Source organism: Dipodomys spectabilis, unplaced genomic scaffold (genome assembly GCF_019054845.1).
Source record: "Dipodomys spectabilis isolate Male_0828 unplaced genomic scaffold, ASM1905484v1 ptg000001l, whole genome shotgun sequence".
Classification (NCBI taxonomy): domain Eukaryota; kingdom Metazoa; phylum Chordata; class Mammalia; order Rodentia; family Heteromyidae; genus Dipodomys; species Dipodomys spectabilis.
Window position 1 is genome coordinate 29672937 of NW_024870678.1, and position 25761 is coordinate 29698697.

Here is a 25761-nt window from a genome sequence, read left to right on the forward strand (position 1 = left end):
TGTCTCCAAAGGGTTTATACTTTGGAAGTTTGATCCCCAGCATGGCAATGGTGAGAGGTGGTGGGTCCTTGAAGAGATAAGGCCTAGGGGAGGTAATTAGGTTATTGGGAGTATCACCTTCAAAAGGATTAAGATCAGGATCATGAAGTTAGTTTTAGCCACAGTTGGTTGTTATACAGTTCAGGCATCTCATGGCTGAGTCTTTTCTGCCTGCCGCTAGTCTCCTTCCATTTCCCTTCCATGCTATGATGTAGCCATGGTGACCCTCACTAGTAGCCAGATTCATAGGGCTACCAAAGCTTGGGACTTTCAGGCAACCAACCTATGATCTAAGTAAACCTTTCTTTGTAAGTTACCTAATTCTGGTATTTTTGTCATATTAACTGAAAAAGGACTAATTCCATGGATCACGGAAACATATGGCCAAGGAGTTTTTGTTGTTGTTTTTCTTCCATGACTAGGGGAAGCTCTAGAAACATTTGCAATCTATGCAGCAGGATTTCAGTCATAAGAGCAGCTCTAGCCAAATTAGTATGTTGGAGGCATTTGTCTTGCTACTCCCCAAACATCCATTTCCTCCTATCCAGATGGAATTCTTTCACATGAGGCCATCTGGTGGTATGTAGGAGTATGTCGTCTGCACTACAGAAGCCCCAAGCTGCTTCTAGACTGTTGCATATATATATGTTGTGACATAAGACCAGTGGATTCTGGCTGCATCATCTTTTCTGGATGGTGAAAATAACAAAGCACAACACAGAAGTCCTGGGCTCATGGGGTCTCTGACATGCTTGACTCAGGCCTCCTTTCACCCATTGAATGTGCTGTGCATCAGTAACTTATGGAATCACAAAGTTTTTTTGTTGTTGTTGTTATTTTGTTGGGTTTTTTTAAAGGATATAAATTGGGCACAAGAAACCGAATTAGGAAACAACAGATTGTTCCAAGGATTAGCTGTTCTCCAGCTCCTTGTCATGTGATTCCTTCCTGTTACCGAGAGCTGGCAGGCCATGAATGGTGTTCCCATACTATGTATATCCGAATATTTTAAAAACAAAAGCCTCTTTCTTCCCCAAGTTCAGGGGAAAGGCTCTGTCTTGATACTAAAGTATTTCTGGCACCCAGTCTTGGTTATACCCATTTGATGTTATGAAGGAGATCCCAGAAATCATTACTGGGCTATTACAGAGCACTCAAGATAAATGCAAATCTCCTGGGGGCCAATTTCAGAAATATTATGTGCCCTGCAGGAAGAAAATATGCTGGTTCTCAATAGTACCTGAAGTGGGAGTGGAGGGGGGTTATTTGTTTCACAGAGCACATTGGGAGATTTAGAAGCAAATGAAATCTGAATCTCATTGAGTAAATAATAGCACGTACATTCTAATCCCACTAATTTGCCACCTGTGAGGCCTAGGATGCAGAGAGCCAGATCTTACTCGCCACTATGAAGACAAGAGAGGCTCTTACAAGGTGATTGGAGGACAAGCATTAGCTTTAACTGGAAGTACAGGGTTTAGTAAGTCTCTTCTTTTTAAGTATCAGATGCCATTCACTTTCCTAAAATAATGGCCTAACAACCCCTTGAACTTCGTTATAATAGTTACCTTTGTAGTGACAAATACAGTTTTCTTTTGATGCTTATTTTTAGAAATACATATCTTATATCTTACAAAGGTAAAGAGCGATTTCAGTCCTACCACAAACACAGGTCAATTACATTACATTTTTTATTATTATGTGATGTATTAATCAGGAGAAGGGAGCCCATGCCATGGGGTTCAATAGAAGGCATTTTATAAAGGAAACCTGTTAGAAGGAAAGGGGATGCTGAGGCTACACAAAGATGAACAACTCATTCCCACCCTGGAGCTAGAGGAACACAGGAAAAGAGCACAAGCTCTTCCTGAGATGCTCCCTGAAGTGGGGTTGGAGAAGATACTCTGTCTCTGTCTTCTCTGACTCTTCGGTCTCCCAAGCCTATCCAAAAAAAGGGTAAGCAAGAGATCCTAGGAAATGTAGCTCACAATGTCTCAGCACAAGTTTCCTTGAACCCTAAAAATTATGCAAGGCTTAAATGCTAATGGATTCTTGGGATCTTCAAGAGAAGCAAAATGAGACCAAAAGGCCAGTGATAGATGAAGGAATGGGATAAAGACAACAAAGTAAAGCATCTGAGCAGGAGGATTCAGCCTCACTGGATATAGTTATTGCCTGGGTCTCACATGGACCTCTAGACCACTTATTCATACTAAGAGGAAGAGGAATGAATGCACCCATACAATTCAATTCTCAGGTTCCTGAGGTCAAAGTTTATCCTCAGAGTTAGGTCATTGATCCCTTTAGATGTATACTAAGGAAGCCAGAGTCCATGGCTTATTATGTGGCTCCTGTTAAGATTCTAGAAGCAGTGGAACATGTAAAACCCTGGGTGGCTCCTATGGCCTTCTGCTACGGTAAATCCAATAGAGAAAGTTGTGGAACCCAGTACCTATTTCCAGAGTAGGGGATCCAGCAACAGATGTCAGAAAATAAAGCAACCATGACAGAGCCAGGGTCAAGGCATAATCAAACAAGTGCCCAGAACTCTTTTGAAGCTAGTAGCCAAAGGTCCAAGAAACAAGTGAAGCTCAGCAAATCTGAAACAACACATAAACCCAGTCAGTGTTGTACAAACCAGACACCAAGGCCTGGAGCAGATGGAGACCAACATGTTTACATGGAGAACCTGCTGTTGTGTTCCTTTTTATGAAGGAGAACCTGCACAGGTGGGAAGGTGAAGAAAGGGAAGTAGAAAGAAGGAAAGAGAAGCGAAAAAATGAAGATCACAGACTGACATTTACCACACACATCCTTGTGCAAATGCCACAGATGCTTTGCATGCATCACTTCAACTACTGCTTGAAGCAACACCTACAAAGCAGGTATTACTGTCCCTGCATTACAGATAATGGATCTGAGACCTGGAGGAGTTGAGTCTCTTGCTTTCAAGCTTCGTGCCTAAGCTGGGCTGGAGGCCAACTCAGAAGTGTTTATCATGTCAGAGCCACATGTTGTTCAACTATCTTTCATTCTGTGAAGTGGCATGTTTCCCACACACACAAATTTCTTTGTCAAAGCCTGAGTTGTTCAAGAGTCCACACTGAAAATACAAATAGTAATCCACTTTCAAAGCACTGAGGGAGCTGAATCCAGAAGTAAGGACACAATGTGATTTAAACAGGCAGAAAAAAATTTAGTAGAGAATAAAGAATGGGTACGAAAAAAGGAGAAGAAAAAAATAAGGAAAAGAACCTTCCCCCCTCCTCCCACACAGACACCTAGAAATCGCCTTCACTGGCCTCCTACTCTTTTTTTGTCCTTCTCTCCTCTTCTTTTTTCTGTTTTCTTCTTCTCTTAGGTTTGTCTTTATGTTTGTCCCTTAAGTTTGTTCTTTCCTCCAAGATAATGATTTGAGGATAAGAATGATGACAATCACTACTTCCTTTTGTACTTACCTAGACAGGTAACAGCATGCTAGTGAACATGGTACATATTATAATTAGCTTCTTATTCATGCATATCTTATTTTCATGCAGTAAAATGACACTTTGCATGTGTAGAGTTTAGAACTGGATTCTTTCCATTCATAAAATAAGACCAATGGCATCCTATTTTTGATAGCATTTTCTATAAGAGAAATAAATGTTTAATAATAATATTTACCTCTAGCTATAAATGTAAGTATACCTAGGTCTGTTACATGAGCACTATGAGGTAATACCATTGGAGAAGTTGGTCCCTGGATTGTCTTGTTGGTAATATGGCCTAATTGACAGAGGAGGAAACTTGTAATTTTTAACAATATCCTTCTCTAAAAAATAGATTGATGATGTTGATCTTTCAGATATACATTGCCACCTTTAACAGAGGCAACTGATTTTTTCTTAAAAAAAATTATGTTGACAGGGTATTATGTCACACTCCTGTAATTTCAGCTATTCAAGAGGCAGAGATTAGAGAATCATGGTTCAAGGTTAGCCAAAGCAAAAAACATTAGAACATTATTTTTAGAAAAATAAACTATGGTGCATGCCTGAATTCCAGCTACCTGAGAAGTAAGGCAGGATCATGATCTATGGCCAGCTCATGGCAACAGCAGACCTTTTATGAAAAATAATTTTTAAAAAGGCAAAAGGTATGGACCTCTTAATCTTTACATATCAAAATGATAAGGATTTTTCCTAGCAAGCACAAGTCTCTGAGTTCAAGCCACAAGAGCACTTAAAAAGAAATAGCTGGCTGGGAATAAGGCTTAGTGATAGAGTGTGTTCCTAGTATGCATGAAGCTCTGGGCTTGATTCTTCAGAACCACATAAACAGAAAGAGCCAAAAGTGGTGCTATGCCTCAAGTGGTAGAGTGCTATCCTTGAGCAAAAGAAGCTTCAAGACCCTGAGTTCAAGCTCCAGGAATAGCAAAAAGAAAGGAAGGAATGAAGGAAGGAAAGAAGGAAGGAAGGAAAGAAGGAAGGAAGGAAGGAAGGAAGGAAGGAAGGAAGGAAGGAAGGAAGGAAGGAAGGAAGGAAGGAAGGAAGGAAGGAAGGAAGGAAGGAAAGAAGGAAGGGGAAAAAGATAAAAAAAATAACTAATTTCTTTTAGATTATGCATTTTCAAGATTGCAAATTAAGGTTAAAGTTTCAGATTTCAAAGCATTTGTCATTTGTAGCAACCCAAGATCATTCTTTTTTTTTTTTTTTTTGGCCAGTCCTGGGGCTTAAACTTAGGGCCTGAGCACTGTCCCTGAGTTTCTTCTGCTCAAGGCTAGCACTCTACCACTTGAGCCATAGTGCTACTTCTGGCCTTTTCTGTTTATGTGGTACTGAGGAATCGAACCCAGGGCTTCATGCATGCTAGGCAAGCACCCTACCACTAAGCTACATTCCAAGCTCCAAGATAATTCTTTAAGATGAGTCATTAATTATTTCTTTAGCTCCTTTAATTTGTTTTCTTCTGCTGCTGCACATTTTCTCATTTTTAGATTATTCATATAATTTTATACTTACCTGTTTCATTAGTCTAATTCCAGAAATATTTTATGAAAGATATTAATTATGTTGAAGTTTAGATATCCATTCTTGAGCAAAACTGAATCAATGAATATCTTCTCATTTTTCATAATAATAAGAAAAAATATGAAGGTAAATTTGATACTCTACAAAACATAATATAGATTAAATGAATATAAGAATATATATGTAGATTTATATGTGTGTGTATATATATACACACATACATATATATGTACTATGTGTGTCTACTATTTGCTAGCAATTCTTTGTGTTGATTTATACAGAAATAGCAATAAAAATAAAAACCAGATAAGCAAATTCTACTCAACAGCAAAGATGAGAACATGGGACCATCAATATGTTCCTACTTCAGTTATAAAACTTCTGTTGATATCACAATTTAATGTCTTCAGAAAGAGAATTGGGTTTAATAGTGTGATAGAATATGAAACATGTGTTATATGAAATCAGCTAGATAAACTTGGAAAAGTAATATCACTCTGTATATTCTGTAATGATGGAAACATTGCCACATGTCCATCAAATACATAAAGTAACTATTGAAGTATTATATCACCATTTCGTGCTAAGATTTAAAATCTGTTCAGATATTCTTTTTTTTGATCTCCAAACTTTGACTGGAGGATTGAGAATTGAGAGGCTCTAACTGTACTGGCAGCGATAGGGTTGGTAAATCTATTTAGCATCATCATCTTTTGAATTTATCTAATTAGCTGTGCTAATTCTATAGGGAGGGAAAAGCAAAAGGCTGTTTGAAGTTGCCTACAGTATTTTGTATTGGTTGTTACTGTATTGCTTATCTTAATTAAAATAAGGAAACAGCACATGTTTTATTAATTCAATTTCTCTTATTATTTAGAAAATAATTATCATCTGGGGTGTAATTTCCCCATGCCTATTGAATACTACAATATTTAAAAAAAACTTTGATTTCATTTTATTTTCTAAAGATATAGGGTAATAAAACAAGAAAAGGAAAATGACATTGATTAAAAGTATTCTATTGTTTGATTATTTAATGCAGTTCTAAAGAGTAGTCATGTCAATTCTCTCCATAAAATGATAGTTTATTTCCCTAAATAAGACGAGTTTCTGTTAAAGAATAGCAATATTTGCAGTTTAATTCTGACTTTACATATGGAAGTATTTGGTGATTTTCTGGGTGTGAGGGACGGACTTCTGCTCCTAGACATGAGGAGTAACAGGTCCTTATTTGAACCTTCTGCTATAAACAATTGATGAAATATCTGAAACAACAGTTTTCAAACATTAGCCAACCATGGGTGACCTTGATACCAAGGAAGTGAACAAGACAAGCGAGGTAATCCCTAAAATCACTCAGGCTTTCTGCCTGGAAGCAATTTCCTGAGTGTTCAGCTAGAGAGAAGACAAAAGCTTGGCCATCTTGCTAATTGAAGGAGACAAGATCAGGAGTTTGGGAAAATCAAATGCAGCTTGAAATTGCAGTGCAGCATAAAGAAGGAGATGGATCTATGCAAAAAATGAGCCCCAGGAATTGGCTTAAGGAGTACCATGAGTACTTGAATATCAATCTGTGTGTTAGTAGAGTGGAATACTAACCACCCAAATACAGAATAAGACTAAGAAGATGAATTCCCAGAGCTGTCAATAAAACAAGGAATTATTCTGGTTTCTGATCAAGCAGAGTGGAGAAATGTTATTGAATGCACACAGAATTAAATAAAAATGCCAGAAGGCTCAAACCTTAATAAAGAGGTTAAATAATTCCAAGAACAGAGACTATTCTAGACTGGTTCTGAAAAAGTAAAAGCAAACTGAGCTACAAGGAACTCGATTGCTTTCCAGAAAGGGGGGGGGGGGGAAGCCAGCATTCAATAGCTATTAATGTATATAATTGAGTATTTGGTCTAAAGTTTTATTTATTTATTTATTTTTTTTTTGGGGGGGGGGGGTCCAGTTGTGGGGCCTGAACTCTGGGCCTGGACGCTGTCCCTCAGCTCTTCAGCTCAAAGCTAGCGCTCTACCACTTGAGCCACAGCGCCACTTTTGGCTTTTTTTTTTCTTTTTGCTTATGTGGTGCTGAGGAATCGAACCCAGGGCCTCAGGCATGCAAGGCAAGCGCTCTACCACTGAGCCAACTTCCCAGCCCTTGGTCTAAAGTTTTAGATGTGTGACCAACCTGGAAGAGAACACATGACTAGGAGGAGTGGAACATATCTATAAATCCCAGCTGCTCAGAGGCTGGATCTTAGTGGGAGGAACCTGCTCTGAGGCCTGCCAGTGCAGAAGTGCAAGACTCATTTTTTAAAAGCAAACTAAAAGTGAAGGGGCTGTAGGTGCGGCTCAACTAGAGCACTAAGCTAACATGGACCAGACCCTAGTTCCAATCCCCCAAACATCAGTCTGTCAATCAATCAGTCATACAGAGGAACCATAATGACAACGACATCATAGTTCTCATCAAAAACCATCTGTTAGGCAGGAAAGGAAAGAATAACATCTTTAAAGCAATAAAAATGAAAAAAAAAAAAAAAACACCCTTTCAACTCAGAATTCTTTCCCTAAGGACCATTGAAGAGCATAAAATGCAAACAAAACAGAAACAGAAACTGTCAACTTCATTTGATAAAATAATCAGAAAGGATAATTCACTGAATTTAAACGGTGTTTTAAAAATATACAGTGGCTCATGTAGCCAAGGCAGGAAAATCCCTGAAAATCTCCAAATAACTACCAAAAAAACAATCCAGACATGGTGCTGTGGTTCAAGTGGTAGAGTGCTAGCCTTGAGTAAAAGAAACTCAGAGATAGAGCCCAGGCCCTCAATTCAAGCCTCATATATTATATATGCTTGCAACATATATATTAAAACAATAACCCAAGCACTGAAAGGAAAAGGAAAATGTAAAACATACCTGTGGGGTTCCTTCTATTATAGAATTGCCCACAAATAGAATCATAGTGTATATGTGAATGTAGACTGTGAACGTGACGTCTATGTGTTGTTAATTTTAGAAAAACTACTAAAACAAAAATAAGAGATACAGCTGATAAGCCATTCTTCAGATTGACATGGGAAAGTGTGGAAACAAACAAAAGCAAAAACAAATGAACACAATAACATTAAACAGGGAAAGGGAAAAAAGACAGATGGGACAGACAGGAAAAAAAAAGGTGAAGCTATGGTTGACTTATAGCTAGTCATTTGATTATTATAGTAAATGTAAATGTACTAAATCGTGAAAGGCAGAAGGTTCCCAGCGGCAGATGAAAGCAAGACCTGCTGTCTGCTGTCTACAAGAAACTCACTGTAAATGTTGTGTGTTTTGACATTGAGGTTTGTGTTGTACCACTGTGGAAAGTGTTTACCAATCAAACTGAAAATAGAGGGAAATTAACCTGCTCAGATATAAAACCGCTCTTCAACAGTTTTTGACTAGTACACTTTCTCCCATGTGAGGACATGTCCCCATCTGAAATGGAAGCCTTTTTCCTGGAAGCCATCTTTAAAGCATGTGAAACATTCCTGTATTGCAGGTCATACGGAAAGGAGAAGTGAGCTGCTGTTGGATCTGCACAGCCTGCAAAGAGAATGAGTTTGTGCAAGACGAGTTCACCTGCAGAGCTTGTGACCTGGGGTGGTGGCCCAACGCCGATCTGACAGGTAGGAACAGCTCCAGGAATCAACCTTGTTCCTGACAATTGTCCTTTCAATGCCTACCATTTAAGGTGGGCAGTTAGCATGTATTCTCAGCATTACCTTACACAGCACATTTTGTAATGCTCCTGCCGCACAAGCCTTTTATGAATTTCCATGATACACACAGAAAGTACAGCTCACCTAAATCTAAACACAGGTGCATTGCTATGTGGTATGGTATTTTGTTAGAGAGTTTATTTTCTGGTGTTCCTTTTTTTAAAATGGCATTGGAAAGCAATTCTAGATAGCAGAATCCATACTTGCTTCCATTTCTTGAACATCTAACTGTATAAGAATCACTATTGTAGGCCTTAAAAGTACAAAGTTAGATGAAACACAATCCTAGCTTTTACTTTGCTCAAAATCTGCAGGAGGAAACAACATGAAAAATATGAAGATATGATAGATTGTGATAGGATATGGTATAATTTATACGGTATTGATGAACATAAAGGAGATATTTACAATATACTATAAAACTTTTAAGACAGGATAAAAGTTTGCCAAGTTCACATAGGAGAAATGAAGGAATAAGTCCATGGGATTGGTTGATACCCACAAGGAATAGATGGAAAGTGACAGGTGATGATGCTGGGAAGGAAACTGGCGGTGTTGGGGATGCTTTTTCATGACCCCTCTGGTGGTAGACCTTGGCTAGTAGCAGAGGAGAAACATTGAAGTAGTGAATGACAACCGTTTTCACGAATGTGACGGCGGTGTGGCATCTAGACTAGACAGAGCAATCAGGAGGCTGTTGCATTGCATTTCAAAGGGTGTGAACTATACAGCAGCTGCAGCTGGAATGAAGAGGAAAAATGAATGCCAGTGATGACTTGCCTGTAAGATCAATGGGGCTGAGATGGATGGAGAACCACATGCATATTCATGAATTCCTTTTTTCCCCCCACAGTCCCTAGTATGAGCTCCCTGAGGAGAAGTATTTCACAAATACTTTGCATAAATTTAAAGTCATTGAGTCTTAGGAACTTTGTCATTTGAGCACATACAGACTTTGTCATCTGTGTAAGCTAACTTCTCACTTTAGCAAGAGGAAATTGAGTCCTAGGTCATATGCCCAAGGTCATCCAACTAGAGACAGTCACTCATTCCTGATCCAGTGCCTCCTTGGGTGCTGTTGAAAAAAATCTTATAGCTCATCACTGGTCATTAAATTGAGAGGATTAGAGAACAGAAAGGACTCATCCAAGCTCATCTAGATCTATGCAGTTGATTACAGAAAAATTGCCAGGTGTGTCTATAATAGTCTCCCTGGGCCTAATGGTGTTATTTATCTCAAGCCTACATTCAATGGACTGGCGTGGGAACACTCCCCAGCCGCTCTTTGGCCTCCAGTCTCCCCTCTTGCTCATACTTTATCTCTTATAAGCGTTGTCTTCCTATATAACATATGGTTCCTACTGTGCCTCTCTTTCTTATATAAGCCGGTCCTACAAAGGGACCATTGTACTAGAGAGTTGGAGTTCACTGAGCAACACAGTCTGCTCTTTGACTGAGATCACAGCTGACCAGAAAGAGTCTCAAAGACAAAAATCATCCTTTGCTCAGGTTGTTCTTAGAAGTCCAAAGTAATGGCTTTGAGATACAAGTTTTTCTCTGGTCTACATTCTTTTAAACTTTCCCAAACTTTTCTTGAGGTAGGCTTTATCTCTTACATGAAAACGAACTTCTTTTTCAAACATAAAAAATAAATCTTACATATGAAAGATCTAATACATTGTAATAATAGAAACCAGAGTCATATATTTTGTTCCCTGGAGAGCTTCCATTCTGGGTATACTGTCAACCAAAAGATAAATGAATACTCTCATTCACTAGGACTCTGTCTTGATAAAATGAGGTGAATAATTATCTGTCTGGAGATTCAATCTACTGTGATCTGTCCTACGTGTAAATATCGCTTTAACATTCAAATGAGTTGATCCAATGAAGAGCTCTGGTTGCATTTGTTTTTATCTCCATCATGCAGCTACTCTTGGATGACATATTGTGCAAATGCTGCCTTTAGGATCTTTCAGAACGTACATCTTTCATACTAATCTATACTTAGATCCTAATGACACCATTGTTTCAGCCTTCTTTTTCCTTTCATACATGAATGGGAAATTAAACTCCATTTCCACTTGCTTGGTGCCATGTCAAGACGTAGATGGCCATGCGAGGTTGGGGTTGCCATGGTAGCAGGTGTTGTGAAAAGAAGACCACTGCCACAGAACACCAAAAACCAGTCAAACACTTGGGAGAAGAAATGCATTGCCTCTATGGAATGGTTTGTTTTCATAAGGAGGGTTTTCTAACAGATTTTTAGTTAGGAACCCTTCTTTGAGAAATGATGTGGGCTTCAAAAAAACATAGATTATAGAAGATATAAAAAAATCACTTCAAGACAGCAACCATTCATATAGACTGCAATATTTCAGTATTAATCAATTAAAACGCATACCAGTTTTCAGTAGAATCTGTTGTTTCTTGGTTATTAAAAGAAAGTGGTGTATTTCTTATATTTTCTTGTTATATATTCTTATTTCTTATATTTTGGAACTGTTAAATTTTTCATATTTTGGGAACTTCATCTTCTTGGAAAATTTCACACAAATATTTCACACTTTATTTTTTATGAGGCTGAAATAGGGTTGTCTTCTATTTTGCTGTATGACTTGATAGTAGTTTAATAATTCATAGAACAATTATAAGCGGTCCAATAAACCTTCTTTAAAATATCAAATTGTATAAGACTTCTCAAAAAGATAGACTCTTCTGAATTTTCGCATTAAAAATCAGAAATTAATCTTGAAGAAATGAGCTAACATTAGCTATCTGATTCCATCCAAGAGTTACCATGAGTTCTCATAATACTCATTTATTTGATTCTGCAATATTCCTTACCATTTATTTTGTGACATTTTTAGAAATTCACTTTGTAGGTAATTGATATTAATGAAATAGCGTTAAGAGAAGCATTTCCCTATACAATCATAAAATAGTATTTCAAATGTTATAAATTGCTAGACCATATTCTGGGTAAAGTAATCACTCCCTCCTCCTCCTTTCTCTTTCTTTTTCTTCCTTTCTCTTTTTCTCTTTCTTTCTTTCTTGTTATTTCTTTCTTTCTATCTTTCTTCTTTCTTCCTTCCCTCCTTCCCTTCCTCCTCTTCCTCTTTCCTTCTCTTCATCTTCCTCCTTTCCTTCCTACTCCTCATCTCTCTTTTTCTTATTTCTTTTCTGTTATTATTTTTTGGCTCTACTGAGATTGTAGCTTGCTTGCTCAGCTGGTGCTCTGCCACTTGAGCAATGTCTCCAGCCTGGCTTTTTGCTGGTTATTTTGGGGATGAAAGGTCTCTTACTTTTCTGCTCTGTTTGCCTTCAGACTAGGATGGAGCCTCCAAATAGCAGCCACCTGTGTAGCTGGAGTTCAAGCCACCAGTACATGGCTTGTCACCTTTATTTCTCAATTCACGTTAAATTCAACTTGACCTAATAATAAAGAAATCTGATATTAAATTTTAGCCCCCTGTAATACATTTGAATGTTACATGTGACCACATATTCAACTCAAAAATGAGACCTTTAATCTATTCCTTAGATTGTAACTATTACCACTTCTGCAATTTTACTGAGTACTTTCAAGTCTGCTTAAAGGGAACTGACGGGTCACAGTCCTACTTCTCTGAAATCACTGTAACCATGGATACTGCCCAGCCAGCAAGTTCTCAGAGCTTCAGGTACACTAAGCATAACTCTCACAAAGCATTCTTTTGAGTGCCGTGGTCAGATAGGCTTGAGACATTACTCATTATCCCCAACTCCACTAGTCTTGAAATACCTCAAAACATACAGGGATTGGAAAGCTCTTTTTTTTTTAAAAAAAAAAAAAAAACAGCAACTTTAAAACAGCTGAAAACTCATCCCATTAAGTGCATGGACAACTTGTACATTGTGGCTAATTCTTTTAGCAAGGCAAAGCTACTGCTTCTCAAATGTAGGATGTTTAAAAATAAAGTGAAAAATAAAGCTTTAAGCAAGTGTCTTTCCTAATCTTTGGGTGATTCTTTATTTGGGGGGGCAGTCCAGATTGGCATTGAAGAAATATTTAAAATATCAGAAAAATCATGGTCAAGTTAATGTGCCTGGGTTTTATCATGACAAACTTTTATTGTTGCAGGTCAACAGTACTTAATCTTGTTCTGCATAAAGACATTTTTCTTTTATTTTTTATAGCATACTCTGTGAAGGATAGAGTTATAGTATAGTTAGACCTGGACAAGTTTTATGATCATCTAAGGAGATTCTTTACTATCTATCTTTGACTTTTGACCATGTCATGGGAACTGGGATTTATAATACATAATGTTTGACAATTCAGAGGGGACAGCAAAATCCAAAGTACTGATGGATTTCACTTGACACAAACAATTCAACTGACTGACTTGGCTTCAAGTCTTGTGAGTGAGATGCTATGTCAAAAACAAACTGTACAATTTAGGTGGGGGGGGGGGGTAGCTGAGGAGGTGGGAGGGAAGGGATGGTAGGGGAAAAACAAAGGAGGAGGCAACAATGCTGGATAAGAAATGTACTCATTACCTTGCTCATGTAACTATAACCCCTTTGAACAGTATTTTCACAATAAAAATCGTAATTAAAATTTTAAAAAGAAGAAGAAAAAAAGACTCCAGTAGGAATTTCTGTCTTGAGTTGTCTCAAATCTAATATCCATCCTTTGGATCCTCATAGTTCAATCTTCAGATGAAACACATTTATATATATATATATATATATATATATATATATATATATATAAACTTGCACCTGGATATCACTTGATTTCTTGGTACTGACCTACATTTCTTCTTTCACCACAACACACATTCTACCTTTAATGAAATCATTGAATGAGTATGTTCTTTGAGTCTTCTGAATCCTCTCAAATATCAGAATTCCTTAATCTTGCATATGGAAAATATACTGGACAAGTTAGTGCCTAGAATATACATTCAATTAACACTATCTTGCTATACCAAAGTTACCTTTCCACAAATCATAGCTTGTTGTAATCAAATTATTGAATTAGAGTGACAAATGTTAAGCCAAATCTAGGTCATCCCTGTCACAGTAAGGGAAAGAGAAAGCTGAATTTAGGTAACTTTAATCAGTAAACAAAAATGAGTATGCAAAATAAATAGTAATATATTCAATAATCTTAAAGGATCTTACATGTTATAACGTCACCAGCTTACCCTTAGGTCCTTGAGTTAACAACTGATTTTCATTGACCTCTGCTTCCAGAGACTTTCAGTCAAAGCTCAGTTTAAAAAAAAAAACACTAAAAGGTATAATACTCATCAATTTTAAGATTCTCTTTTATTTTGCAAAGGGTAGGAAATGATGACAATAGTTTAAACTTTGTCAAAGTTTAAATAAATAAATGTTCCAGTGAATATTTCTCCACATCACTGTTTTTGTAAGTTAGAACGTCTTAGCTAAGAAATACAAAATGGAATTGTATTTTAGCCATTGTGAAGGTTGTGCCTTCTGAGATGAATGACGCAATCGATGCAGAAAATAAACATACTATCTGAAGTAGCATGTAATTGTAAATCAGGAAGCAGAACAACTTCCATCCATTAAGAGATACTCAAAGGATTTGTTTGCAATTTGTTTTTCACTTGATTTCCCCACCTTTTCATCCTGTTCAGATTAATTTAAATTAAATATGAGTGAACCGAATCATTGCTATTCTGAAAATGTCATCTCATTAGTGTGTCTTCTGGAAAGATTTTTTTTTTCATGAGGAACTTATTCAGTGTCCATTGGATGTATAACTGATGATACCAAATAGTGGCATTATATCTATAGATCTCAAACAAGGTTATTTAGGATCTTTGGGGGATGGGTATTTCCATTTGGCTCCTATACTTCTCCATAGATATCTTATTACTAAAGGACTTTTGTGATTTTATTTGAGACCCATGGGTAATGACTTTTTATTGAAACTGCACCTTTAGCACTATCACCTCTAAATGACTTCAATGTCTCAAGTATTTTTGTGGTGCCTACTCTTTCATGTTTGAGCCCACCAGTATGATAGCAATTATTCCTGGTAATATTATGACATCAAGGAATTGACATTAGTGATTTTTTCATAGAATTCTTGGACCATTAAAAACAGTTTCTGGGAATGATGCTCAATGGTAGAATGCTAATCTAACATGCATTGCGTCCTGAGTTTGCTCCTCAGTCCAGCCAAAAGAATATTTTTTCTTTATAAGGTCAAATAAATGAATTATTCTGATAGTATTCCAACTTTTAGTGTATATTTTTGCTCCTTTTATTTTAGCAGTTTGAGATAGCATGGAGAAGGCCATAGTTTCATTATTAGAATAATTTAAATTGGGATGTCTTCTATTTTATAATACTAACTGATCTGCTGTTTGTATATGAAACCTACAAGTATCTTTTTAGTATAACATCCATAGTGAAGCAATATTAAGTTAAGATGTAGTACTTGGTTATTTAAAACTCAGCTCTGAGCATAAACAGTTCTTGTATCGCATAAGCACATTCTTGAAATGTTCCTTCCTTGAGACGATTTATAAAGTTGCAGTATTACCAGTAACACATCAGCAGATAGGAAATAGGAAGGAGAAGCAGCACTAATTCAAAATTTAGTTAATTAAGTAACCGACACTGCCAGACCATTGAGTAATAAGGATTTATCACATTTGGTAACATAAGACATAAAGAACAGTACAAGACCTAAAGGTGTTTGGGCTAATTCAGTTTATGTCTGCGCTTGCTATTAGAATCTAAGCATTGATTAAATTAAGGAGTTGAATTTACTAGGGCAATTCGTTATCCTGCTATATAAAAAAAAACTTACACGAAGTCTAGTAGCTTAAAGCAACACACATTTATTATTTCACATGTTTGTGGGTCCGGGACCTAGGCAGAGCTGAATGGGGCTCTCTTCTTCTTGTGATCTTTTGGCAGATTGGGGATGAGGCCTTCTCTAAAGGTGTGGTGGGGGAAGAGTGCATGTCTCCCTTCACTTCTATGGTTGCTGGCAGGGCAGAGTGCTCGCAGGGAGTGGCACTGAGGACCTCAGTTTTTTTTGGGTGGGGACTGTCCTCAGTTCTTTGTCACAGGGACTTCAGTAAGATGACATGTGGCTTTGTAGTATATATAATGTAACAACATTCAGCTATGAAAACAAATTAATTGCTAGCTGGGCATCATCGCTCAAGCCTTTAATCCTAGCTACACAAGAGACTGAGGCCTGGAGGATCCCAGATCAAAGCTAGCCTAGACAGAAAACTCCAAGGTAAGCAGCAAAAAGTTGGAGGCATAGCTCAAGTGGGAGAATACCAGCCCTGAATGAGAAAGCCAAACTGGAGGCCCTGACTTAAAATCCCACCACTGCCCCCTCCAATAAAAGAAAGAGAAGGAAATTAAATATCAAATCTTCATGTAAGTTCCAAAAAAAGCTGACAACTTCTTAAAAACATTAGACTGAGTATTAGAAGCTAGATCCAAAAGTTCACATATTATCACATATTATGGGATAGTATTTTCATGTAAGATATTCAGGATGGATACAACTATAGAGATAGAAAGCAGATTGGTGATGACCAGAAATACAGGGAGGTAATATCAGGGAATAAGAACTTACTGTGTATGCTAGTGGTGATGAAAATTTTGGAATTAGGTAGTGGTTATACAACATATTTGATGTGTGCGTGGACTTCAGTAAGGTGGAATGCAGCTTTGTCAAGGCCAGCAAGACAGAGTTTGCTAGTAAGATAAAAACAATCATTTCCTTATGGAACCTGATCTCGCAAGCGACTTTTCATCATCTTTGCTATACTCTATAGACAAAACACAAATTGCAGGTCCTTCTCTTAGTCAAGAGGAGGGGATATAAGCACACACAGGTCAGAAGTGAGGAGAAGCAGTTGAAGACTACCTTAGAATCCTCCTACCACAAAGGGCAACAGTTAATTGTATGTGCCATGTTGCTAATCTGCCTAAAGCATGGTATATAGGGTTTAGTAATTTAACAAAAATCTACTTACTTACAATGGCTTGTAAACTAGCATGCTATGCTCCAAATCTTAATTTTGTGGAGTCTCTTGTTTAAAAGGATTCTGTGATAATAGCTATTTCCCAAATTTTGCAAAGTGTAGGTGTTTTCATGTCTAGAGCATCTATAATTTGATGCACTCTCTGGAAGCATTCTGTCTATTACATTTGTGGGATTTTGTCACAAAGAATGAAGAAATATTTTTCTAATAACAATCTCAAAGTATAAATAGTAGATTGGGACATAAGATTGTTTCTTGCTATTGGAATTTTTTAAAGTAAACAAAGTATCTGTTGTTCTAATAACATAAGGAAGGAATATTCCTTCTATTTAGATTTTGTGGTAAGAGCAGGGATTTCCTAGATGTCAATATCTCTAATGGACTTAAGACATTAGATAGATCTGAACGTTTCTGGAAGATTATCTTTCATCTTTACATCTTTTCATTAAAAGTATAGCTTCTGATAATGCCTTGTAGAATGCATTTTATGTGGTTTATTTATATATCTTTTTTATTCTGCTGCTTTAAAATATTTTCCCCACAAGAAAGCGATTAATTGAATTAAACAGAATGGATTTGTGATGTAGGACTCTACTTAGTAAGAATCGAGAGCATTTATTTCACCCTCTCTCTCTGAAGTTGGAGAGAATCTACCCAGCCTTCATTGGGAAAAAAAAACCGGAAACATGTAGAATTAAAATATGACTTTATAATGAAATCAGAAGTTCTTCCAGGAAGAGGTTTTTATTGTATTTTTTATTGTAAAAATACTGTACAGAGGGGTTACAGTTACATGAGCAAGGTAATGAGTACATTTCCTATTGAGCACTGGTGCCTACTCCTTCTAAGGTCAGTCTAAGTATGTGCTCCTGAATGAGAGTTCATATTCTCAAAGCAAGAGTAATGTTGGAAAGCAACACTAAACAAAGTGATATTTCACACATTGACAACCCAACAAGTAAGTTTCCAGAGATTTTCTAAAGGACTCAGAAAGAGTAGATACTTTTTATAAGCTAGTTATCAGTGCTCCAAACATGGTCCAGCTTGCACCGGAGAGTTCCTGGATCTGTGTCTTCCAGTGATCTCATTTTCCCACTTCCTTTTATACTCATCAAAACACCAGCAATGCAACTCAATTCAATTCAAATGCAAACCAAATCAAACAACAACCACAAAAACAAATAAGTGGGCTAAAGACTTAAAAACAAATAAGGATTTATATATGCAGTAGGTAAACGGTTACAAAAGCAAAAAAAGTAGCAGAGAAGTAAGTAAAGAAAAAGATATTTCTCAAATTATACAACTAAAACAAAATGTTTGTTGACTTTATAAATACCTTAGGCTTATTTACCAGATGATGTACATAAAAAGGGGCTGGAATTCTTAATGTAAAGATAGATAGATCGATGTTATACGAAGATTTAAGTTTTATGACCCTATGTATAGAGTCCTACACAAGTACAAGTCCTAGCCTAATTAAATAGATACAACACAACTCAGTAAAATTAACCAGAGCTGGACCACTGTTGTGATCTTCCACAAACAGTGTATGGGAAGAACACAGGGTGAGCTTTAGGGGTCTAGGGAGTGAACCGGATATTCCCAGTATAACCAGGAATAGTACCAAGTAAGGGTCTTCAAAATGATCTTTATGAAATCTGTAGAAATGCAAAAGATGGCAAGACTAAAGACAGTCATCCTTCCTTAGCTACTTCCGCAGCTGTGGATGGAACCACTGGAATAAATAGTTCCTTTATTTCTTTCATGAACTATATAGTCCAGACCATGATGGTTTGGTCTATGCTCAACACTTAGACATGTTTTTCTTGTCTCTTGTCCCTAAACCATACTATTTATATAATTATACATAGGATGATGAACTACGCATAATCTAGAGATTATTTAAAGCATACAAGAAGATATGTGTAGACCATTTGCAAACTGCAACTTTCCAGAAGGTATTGGAGCAAGGGTAGGTATCCGTGGTGGCTCTGGAAGTAGTTCCCCATGAACACTGACGGAGAATTGTATGTATTTTTTTAAAACCCAAAACTATAATTTATTACTTATACTTATGTGACACCCCAATTGGGTGACTGTCAGAATCAAGGGCTAACACTCATTGGTTGGTAAATAAAAAGATGTTCACTGAGGTAGGTTGGTGTTGATTGGCTGAACAGACCTAAAACCATTTCTGGTGGTTTCTTGCTGCTAGAACAATGAGCCTTTTCCTAAATTTAGGGAAACGTATTTTTACTCTCACAATGTGGGAAATATTGGCCCAGACCAAACACAAAATCCTGTGAAGGGGTTGTCTCCAGAGTCTGACAATTTTTTTCCCTCACTCTGAAATATGAAACAGATTCTATTTCCTGTCTCAAAGGAAAACATCTCTCCTTTTAAGAACATTGGAAATAGAGATCCAGTTTCTTTTGGTCTGTCCATTTGCCATGTACAAATAATAAATAGCTAAAGGAATTTTAAGTAGGTAATATAGAATTATGTGGTAAACACAAGCATGCATATTCTTGTACATTTGAATTGAATTTCTATATAAAATATTCTGCAAACCAAAATTTGCCTGTGAGCTCTATTTGTCTATGGCCAATGGCTGCATAAAATAAAAAAAAAGTTTGCTAGTTTATTTAGTCAGTACAGGGTCTCACATTTGCTAAACAGGTACTCTATCACTTGAGTCATACCCGAACCCTTTTATGTTTTAGTTATTATTTAGACAGGCCCTCATGCTTTTGTCTGGGGCCAGCTTTAGACCTTGATCTTCCTACCTATAAGTACTATGTTTCTGGGATTGCATGTGTGAATTGCTACATCTTATTTGTTGGCATGGTTGGAGCATCTCACTAAGTTGGCTCAAGCTGGTCTCAAATCGCATTCTTCCTAATTTCCACCACCCCAATAGGTGGGATTAGAGGCCCCACATCCAACCTGTTCACTTATTTCTTACTAAGCTTTTCTTTTTTTTTATTGTGAAAATACTATATAGAAGGGTTATAATTACATGGGCTAAGCTTTTCTTTTATGTTGTCCTTAATTAGCCTTTACTGTAAACATTTTTTCTCCTTTCTTTGATGGACATCCATTTATAATGACAATATTGAAAGAAAAATATTATAGGTTCACAAGCATGTCACCTTAGACTTGCAATGAGACTAAGTTTAGGAATCTGTGTGTAACACTGGCAACTTTTGTGCCAAGCATAGAAATCATCCAGGAAGAAAAGACAGCTCGGTTGTGAATAACTAATAAGCAGTCATTATTGGTCAGCAGAAATCTCCGATTTCATATGAAAATGAACTGTTTCTCATCACAGGCTGTGAACCCATTCCTGTCCGCTACCTCGAGTGGAGCAACATCGAATCCATCATCGCCATCGCCTTCTCTTGTCTGGGCATCCTCGTCACCCTGTTTGTGACTCTCATCTTTGTGCTGTACCGGGATACACCTGTGGTCAAATCCTCCAGTCGCGAGCTCTGCTACATCATCTTAGCCGGCATCTTCCTTGGTTATGTGTGTCCGTTCACTCTCATTGCCAAACCAACGACCACATCCTGCTACCTCCAGCGCCTCCTGGTTGGCCTGTCCTCCGCCATGTGCTACTCTGCTTTGGTGACCAAAACCAATCGCATTGCCCGCATCCTGGCAGGCAGCAAGAAGAAAATCTGCACCAGGAAGCCCAGGTTCATGAGCGCCTGGGCCCAGGTGATCATTGCTTCCATTCTCATTAGCGTGCAGCTCACCCTGGTGGTCACCTTGATCATCATGGAACCTCCTATGCCCATTCTGTCCTACCCAAGCATCAAGGAAGTCTACCTGATCTGCAATACCAGCAACCTGGGGGTGGTGGCCCCCGTGGGCTACAATGGGCTCCTCATCATGAGCTGTACCTACTATGCCTTCAAGACCCGCAACGTGCCCGCCAACTTCAACGAGGCCAAGTACATCGCCTTCACCATGTACACCACCTGCATCATCTGGCTAGCTTTCGTGCCCATTTACTTTGGGAGCAACTACAAGATCATCACCACCTGCTTCGCAGTGAGTCTCAGCGTCACGGTGGCGCTGGGGTGCATGTTCACGCCCAAGATGTACATCATCATTGCCAAGCCCGAGAGGAATGTCCGCAGTGCCTTCACCACCTCGGACGTGGTCCGCATGCACGTCGGCGATGGCAAGCTGCCCTGCCGCTCCAACACCTTCCTCAACATTTTCCGAAGGAAGAAGCCAGGGGCAGGAAATGCCAAGTGAGTGATCCGATCTGTGTCTCCCCGTCCTGCCTGCCTCCTTTCTTCTTCTGGATCCTCCTCTGCCTCGTTCTCTCCCTCTCCCTCCACTCCCTCTTTCTCTCCTCCTCCTTTTCTGTCTCCTGTCTCAGTCTCTCTCCATCCATGTTTCTCTCTGTCTAAACTGTTTGCTCCATTTCCTCCAAAGTTTTTGTTTATATATTTTTTTCCTCCCCTTTTCCAGATCTCACATTCTGTTGTAGGATGATAGAGCTTAAAAGTCCTCTTTGCTTTCATTTCTTTGCAAGAGCAAACAGGGGACCAAGTACACGCACCTTCCTTGGTCTCTAGAAGATTCCAACTGCAGATCCTCTGACAGTGTTTGTTTTCACACGGGTCCTTCCCTCTATGGAGTATCAATGCAACTCTGCATTCTGGGTCAAAGACGAACAGTATTTCTCATGTATAGTTTATCTTCTGGTGGGAGAGAGCTTCTGATTGATTTCTATCATTCTGGAAGCACATTGTGACCAATCTGGAGTGGAGTGCAAGAAACTATGCACCCTGAGAAATGGCCTTCACAAAAGAGAATTGCAACCAAGTGCCATGTGTGTCCTGAAATAATATCCCTTAAGTAACCGCTTTATTATTAGTTATTAAAGTTTAAGGCATGTTGTCATAATGATGTTCCACAGAGCTACACTTGAATTGGGCTATCTCTACTTCAAGGTCATGATCAGAATGAACTGTGATTGCAAATCAAAACATAAATTTAAAAAAAGATACAGGTGATGAGCCTTAAACTTGAGAGTGAGTAGACAATCAAAGTCCAATTGATTTGTATTCTAGTAATTCTGAGTAATTTGTGCAATAAACACTTCGCTATCTTTCTCCTAATTTTAGTTAATAAGAATCATGTGTTCAAATTTTGGATGTGTCATCTTTCCTAGACCCACAAAAACAAATTGCATGTAATATTTGCAATTTAAAGAAATGGCACAGATAGTTGAAGCTCTCAAGGAAATAGAATTAAAATGTAGGCAGTTTTCTTTACAAACAGAATTAATTTTACCATATAATAATTTTTCTCTTTTGGTGGGGGAGGGGAGGATCATGGGCTTGAAGTCAGGGCCTGGGTACTGTCCCTGAGCTTTTGTGCTCAAGCTATTGTTCTAACACTTTGAGCCACAGCTCCATGTCTGGTTTTCTGGCAGTTACCTGGAGATAAGAGTCTTATGGATTTTCATGCCTGAGCTGGCTTTGAACTGGGATCCTCAGATGTCAGCTTCCTGAGTAGCTAGGATTTCAGGCATAAGCCACCAGGGCCTGGCTCTATAATAACTTTTTATAAATGAAAATACTAACTAGAATAATTATAACATTTACATCAGTTTGTAAGTATGCTATCCTTCTGAGTCAGTCTGAAAGTTCAGCAGAATATATGTTATTTTTCCTTCATTAGGTAGACAAAGAAACTAAGATGTAGATTTTAGAACTGGAATGAAATCTAACCTATGTTAAAAAAATCTACATGCATGAAAAGTCAAGCACCAACATAGGCATCTTTTATAAAAGTTATATAGTTTGTGGAAGTGATAAGAAAGAATTTGGGAGTTTGGCATGGTGGCTCACACCTGTAATCCCATCTACTCAGGAGGCTGAGATTTGAGGATCATGGTTCAAAGCCACCCTAGGCAGGAAAATTCATATAACTCTTATCACCAGTTAATATCCAGAAAACCAGAGGTGGAGCTGTGGCTCAAAATGTTAGAGTATAAGCCTTGAGCAAAAAGTCTAAGTGAGAGCTTAATACCAATTCAAACCCTGCCCAGTACTGATGGATGGAAGGAAGGAGAGAAGGAAGGAAGGAAGGAAGGAAGGAAAGAAGGAAGGAAGGAAGGAAGGAAAGAAGGAAGGAAGGAAGGAAGGAAGGAAGGAAGGGAGGGAGGGAGGGAGGTAGGGAGGGAGGGAGGGAGGAAGGAAGGAAGGAAAGAGGAAGAGTTTGAGAAGATATGTTTTTAAGATCCATAGCTATTATTATTTCAAGCAAAAACCTCCTAGGCTTTGTCAGTATTACAGTGAAGACAGTAATTTGTGCTTCCTTCTTGCCTAATCAATTTCAAATCCTTTATAGGATACAGATCATAGACATTTCTTAATAAATTTTACCCACTGGTCATAATTTTTCTTTCTTACCTGCTGTCAGGGAGTTATTACCAATCATGAAGGTGAAGCCATGTTAGGACATGAAGAAGGAAAAGAACAGCACAGATTGTTAGCCACAGTGTACAGATGTAAAGTAACATCACAGCAATTTTTGTCTAAGAGGGGAGGGATTAGAAAGCAAATACTGTGTGTATGTGTGTGTGTGTGTGTGTGTGTGTGTGTGTGTGCTGGTCCTGCCTGGGGCTTGAACTCAGAGCTTGGGTATTATCCTTAAGTTTTTATTAACATTTGTTGGTGTTTAATGGAAATAAAAGACTCACATGTGTGGATGGATAGACACCCGTCTGAGAGATTGTGTCAATGAGTATTGAGTGATGCTTCCTGCTGGGATGAGAGGGAGCATAGATATTACTTATTGAGGCTTGGTACTTACTACCAGACCTTGCTGTACAATTGCATCATCGTACCATATATTGGCTACTTTTCCTGTAATCTGAAAAATTCCTCTTACTAACATATACTTAAAAATCTCATTACATTTGAGATTTTGCATTTGAAAAAATGTATCAGTTATCTTAGAAGTACTGGTTTATATCAGTAAATGTTTTAACTATTAGGTGTTGATAAACCTAACTCTAATAAATAACTAAATAAACATGCAGTATTCTTAGTATAATTTATAGCTTATCCAATATAAAAATCAGTTGACCCTAGAGGGTAATTTCAGGTTAAACCTTAGTGGAAAAAATATCATTTGTTTGCTCATTTTTCTCATTCCTTCTGTTATTGCTCCTGGTGCGACTCTATGAGACTATAATTCTAAAACGTAGCAATAATTTCAGTGCCTGTGTTTTACCTCATTTCATTCCCAGTTTATTTTTTCCTGGTTTGTCTTCAGAGTTACAAACCTTACACTCTACTATTTTCTGCAGCAATAAAAATCAAGCAGAGTTTTGCCAATTGAAGGAAGGGGTGGAAAGCTCTAGAGAATGAGTTTACTGCCCTTCTGGATGTGAAAATCTGATGCTTATGGGGCACGAGCATGTTCAGCGGTCTGTATATGGAGCTATAAACGTGGAGAGATGCTCGCATGACATGTTTTCAACAGATCTTTCTATTGGAATGTTGTTCTGAGGGGCTGTAGATCCAGTAACATTCCCATGACAGCCTGGTTTTCAGATAGATGGAAGGGATGATATTATATGGCTGTTTTCTCAAGGTTGACTGAATTTCTTTTTGACATTTTACTCACAGCCAAGTAGCTGACAAAATTAAAAATATGAGTTCTTGCTTTATATCTTCTGGAATATAATTTGGAGGAAGCTCAATCAATCAATCAATCAATCAATACAGTGTTTGGGTTATTTTAGTTATTTATAGTCACAAGTCCTTTTAGGCAGAATCCAACTCAGGAAGATCGACTTAAGTATAATTGCCTTTGACAGCCCTTTTACTGTCTTAAAAATGTAGTCATATGGGCAAATACTTAGGGTTACTAATATAAAGGCACTGAAATCTTCACCCCTTTAGCATTCAAATGCACAGAAATCCATGGACCTTCTTAGAGGAGCAACTTACATTGATCCAAATTATTATCACTTCCTTATACAGCCAAATGAAAAACTATGTACATAGCATGGATAGTTAAGAAATCACGATATTAATGACACAATGTCAGATTGACATTTCTAGTGATTTTCTGGATAAATAATTTAATGTCTGTCAAACACTGATGGTTCAGGGGGCGGAAATGTGACAATGTAGTCTTTGGGCTTTTGTATACACAATTATGTGCACAACTAAATCACAACTGCAAAAGTTAGGCTGATATAAGAAGCAATTTTTTTTTTTTTTTTGTCAGTCGTGGGGCTTGAACTCTGGGCCTGGGCGCTGTCCCTCAGCTCTTCAGCTCAAGGCGAGTGCTCTACCACTTGAGCTACAGCGCCACTTCCAGTTTTCTGGTGGTTTATTGGAGATAAGAGTCTCACGGTCTCTCCTGCCCGGGCTGGCTTTGAACCGCGATCCTCAGATCTCAGCCTCCTGAGTAGCTAGGATTACAGGCGTGAGCCACCAGCGCCCGGCGGAATTTTTAAAATTTTTGAATTTGTTTGTATTGCGCAGGTGATATACAGAGGGATGTGTCGGGTACTGAGTACAGTGTTACCTCTTCCCTCATTATCTCACAGTTTTTTCTCTCCCGGCCTCCATCCACAAACTGTATAGTTAATTTTCAACATTAGTGACTAGTGATTATCACTGCTGAAGCTGAATTAGTTCACCCTTTGTCCCACCATTTCTGTATTTCCCCTTAGCTTCCTCAAAACAGATAAAGTTGCATAGAAGACAAAAGTTACAGAAATTTTAAAAAAGTGACAAAAGGGATAAACAACACACACACATACATATAAAATTTAAAAAAAAACCTCATTTCCATTTCTTGGAGTTCATTTCAATAAACATCACTTTATATGACTGTATGCACATAGCTATTGCACCTTTGTGATCCT

General features: G+C 37.9%; 1 protein-coding gene across 1 annotated transcript in view; it reads left to right on the forward strand.

Moving 5' to 3' along the window:
* Window positions 1-25761, forward strand: part of Grm1 (glutamate metabotropic receptor 1) — a 305542-nt gene that overhangs the window by 257205 nt on the left and 22576 nt on the right. The window contains exons 6-7 of the mRNA XM_042699808.1: window positions 8589-8715; window positions 20179-21109. Of these exons, the coding sequence (XP_042555742.1) occupies window positions 8589-8715; window positions 20179-21109 (1058 nt within the window). The remainder of the gene's footprint in view (window positions 1-8588; window positions 8716-20178; window positions 21110-25761) is intronic.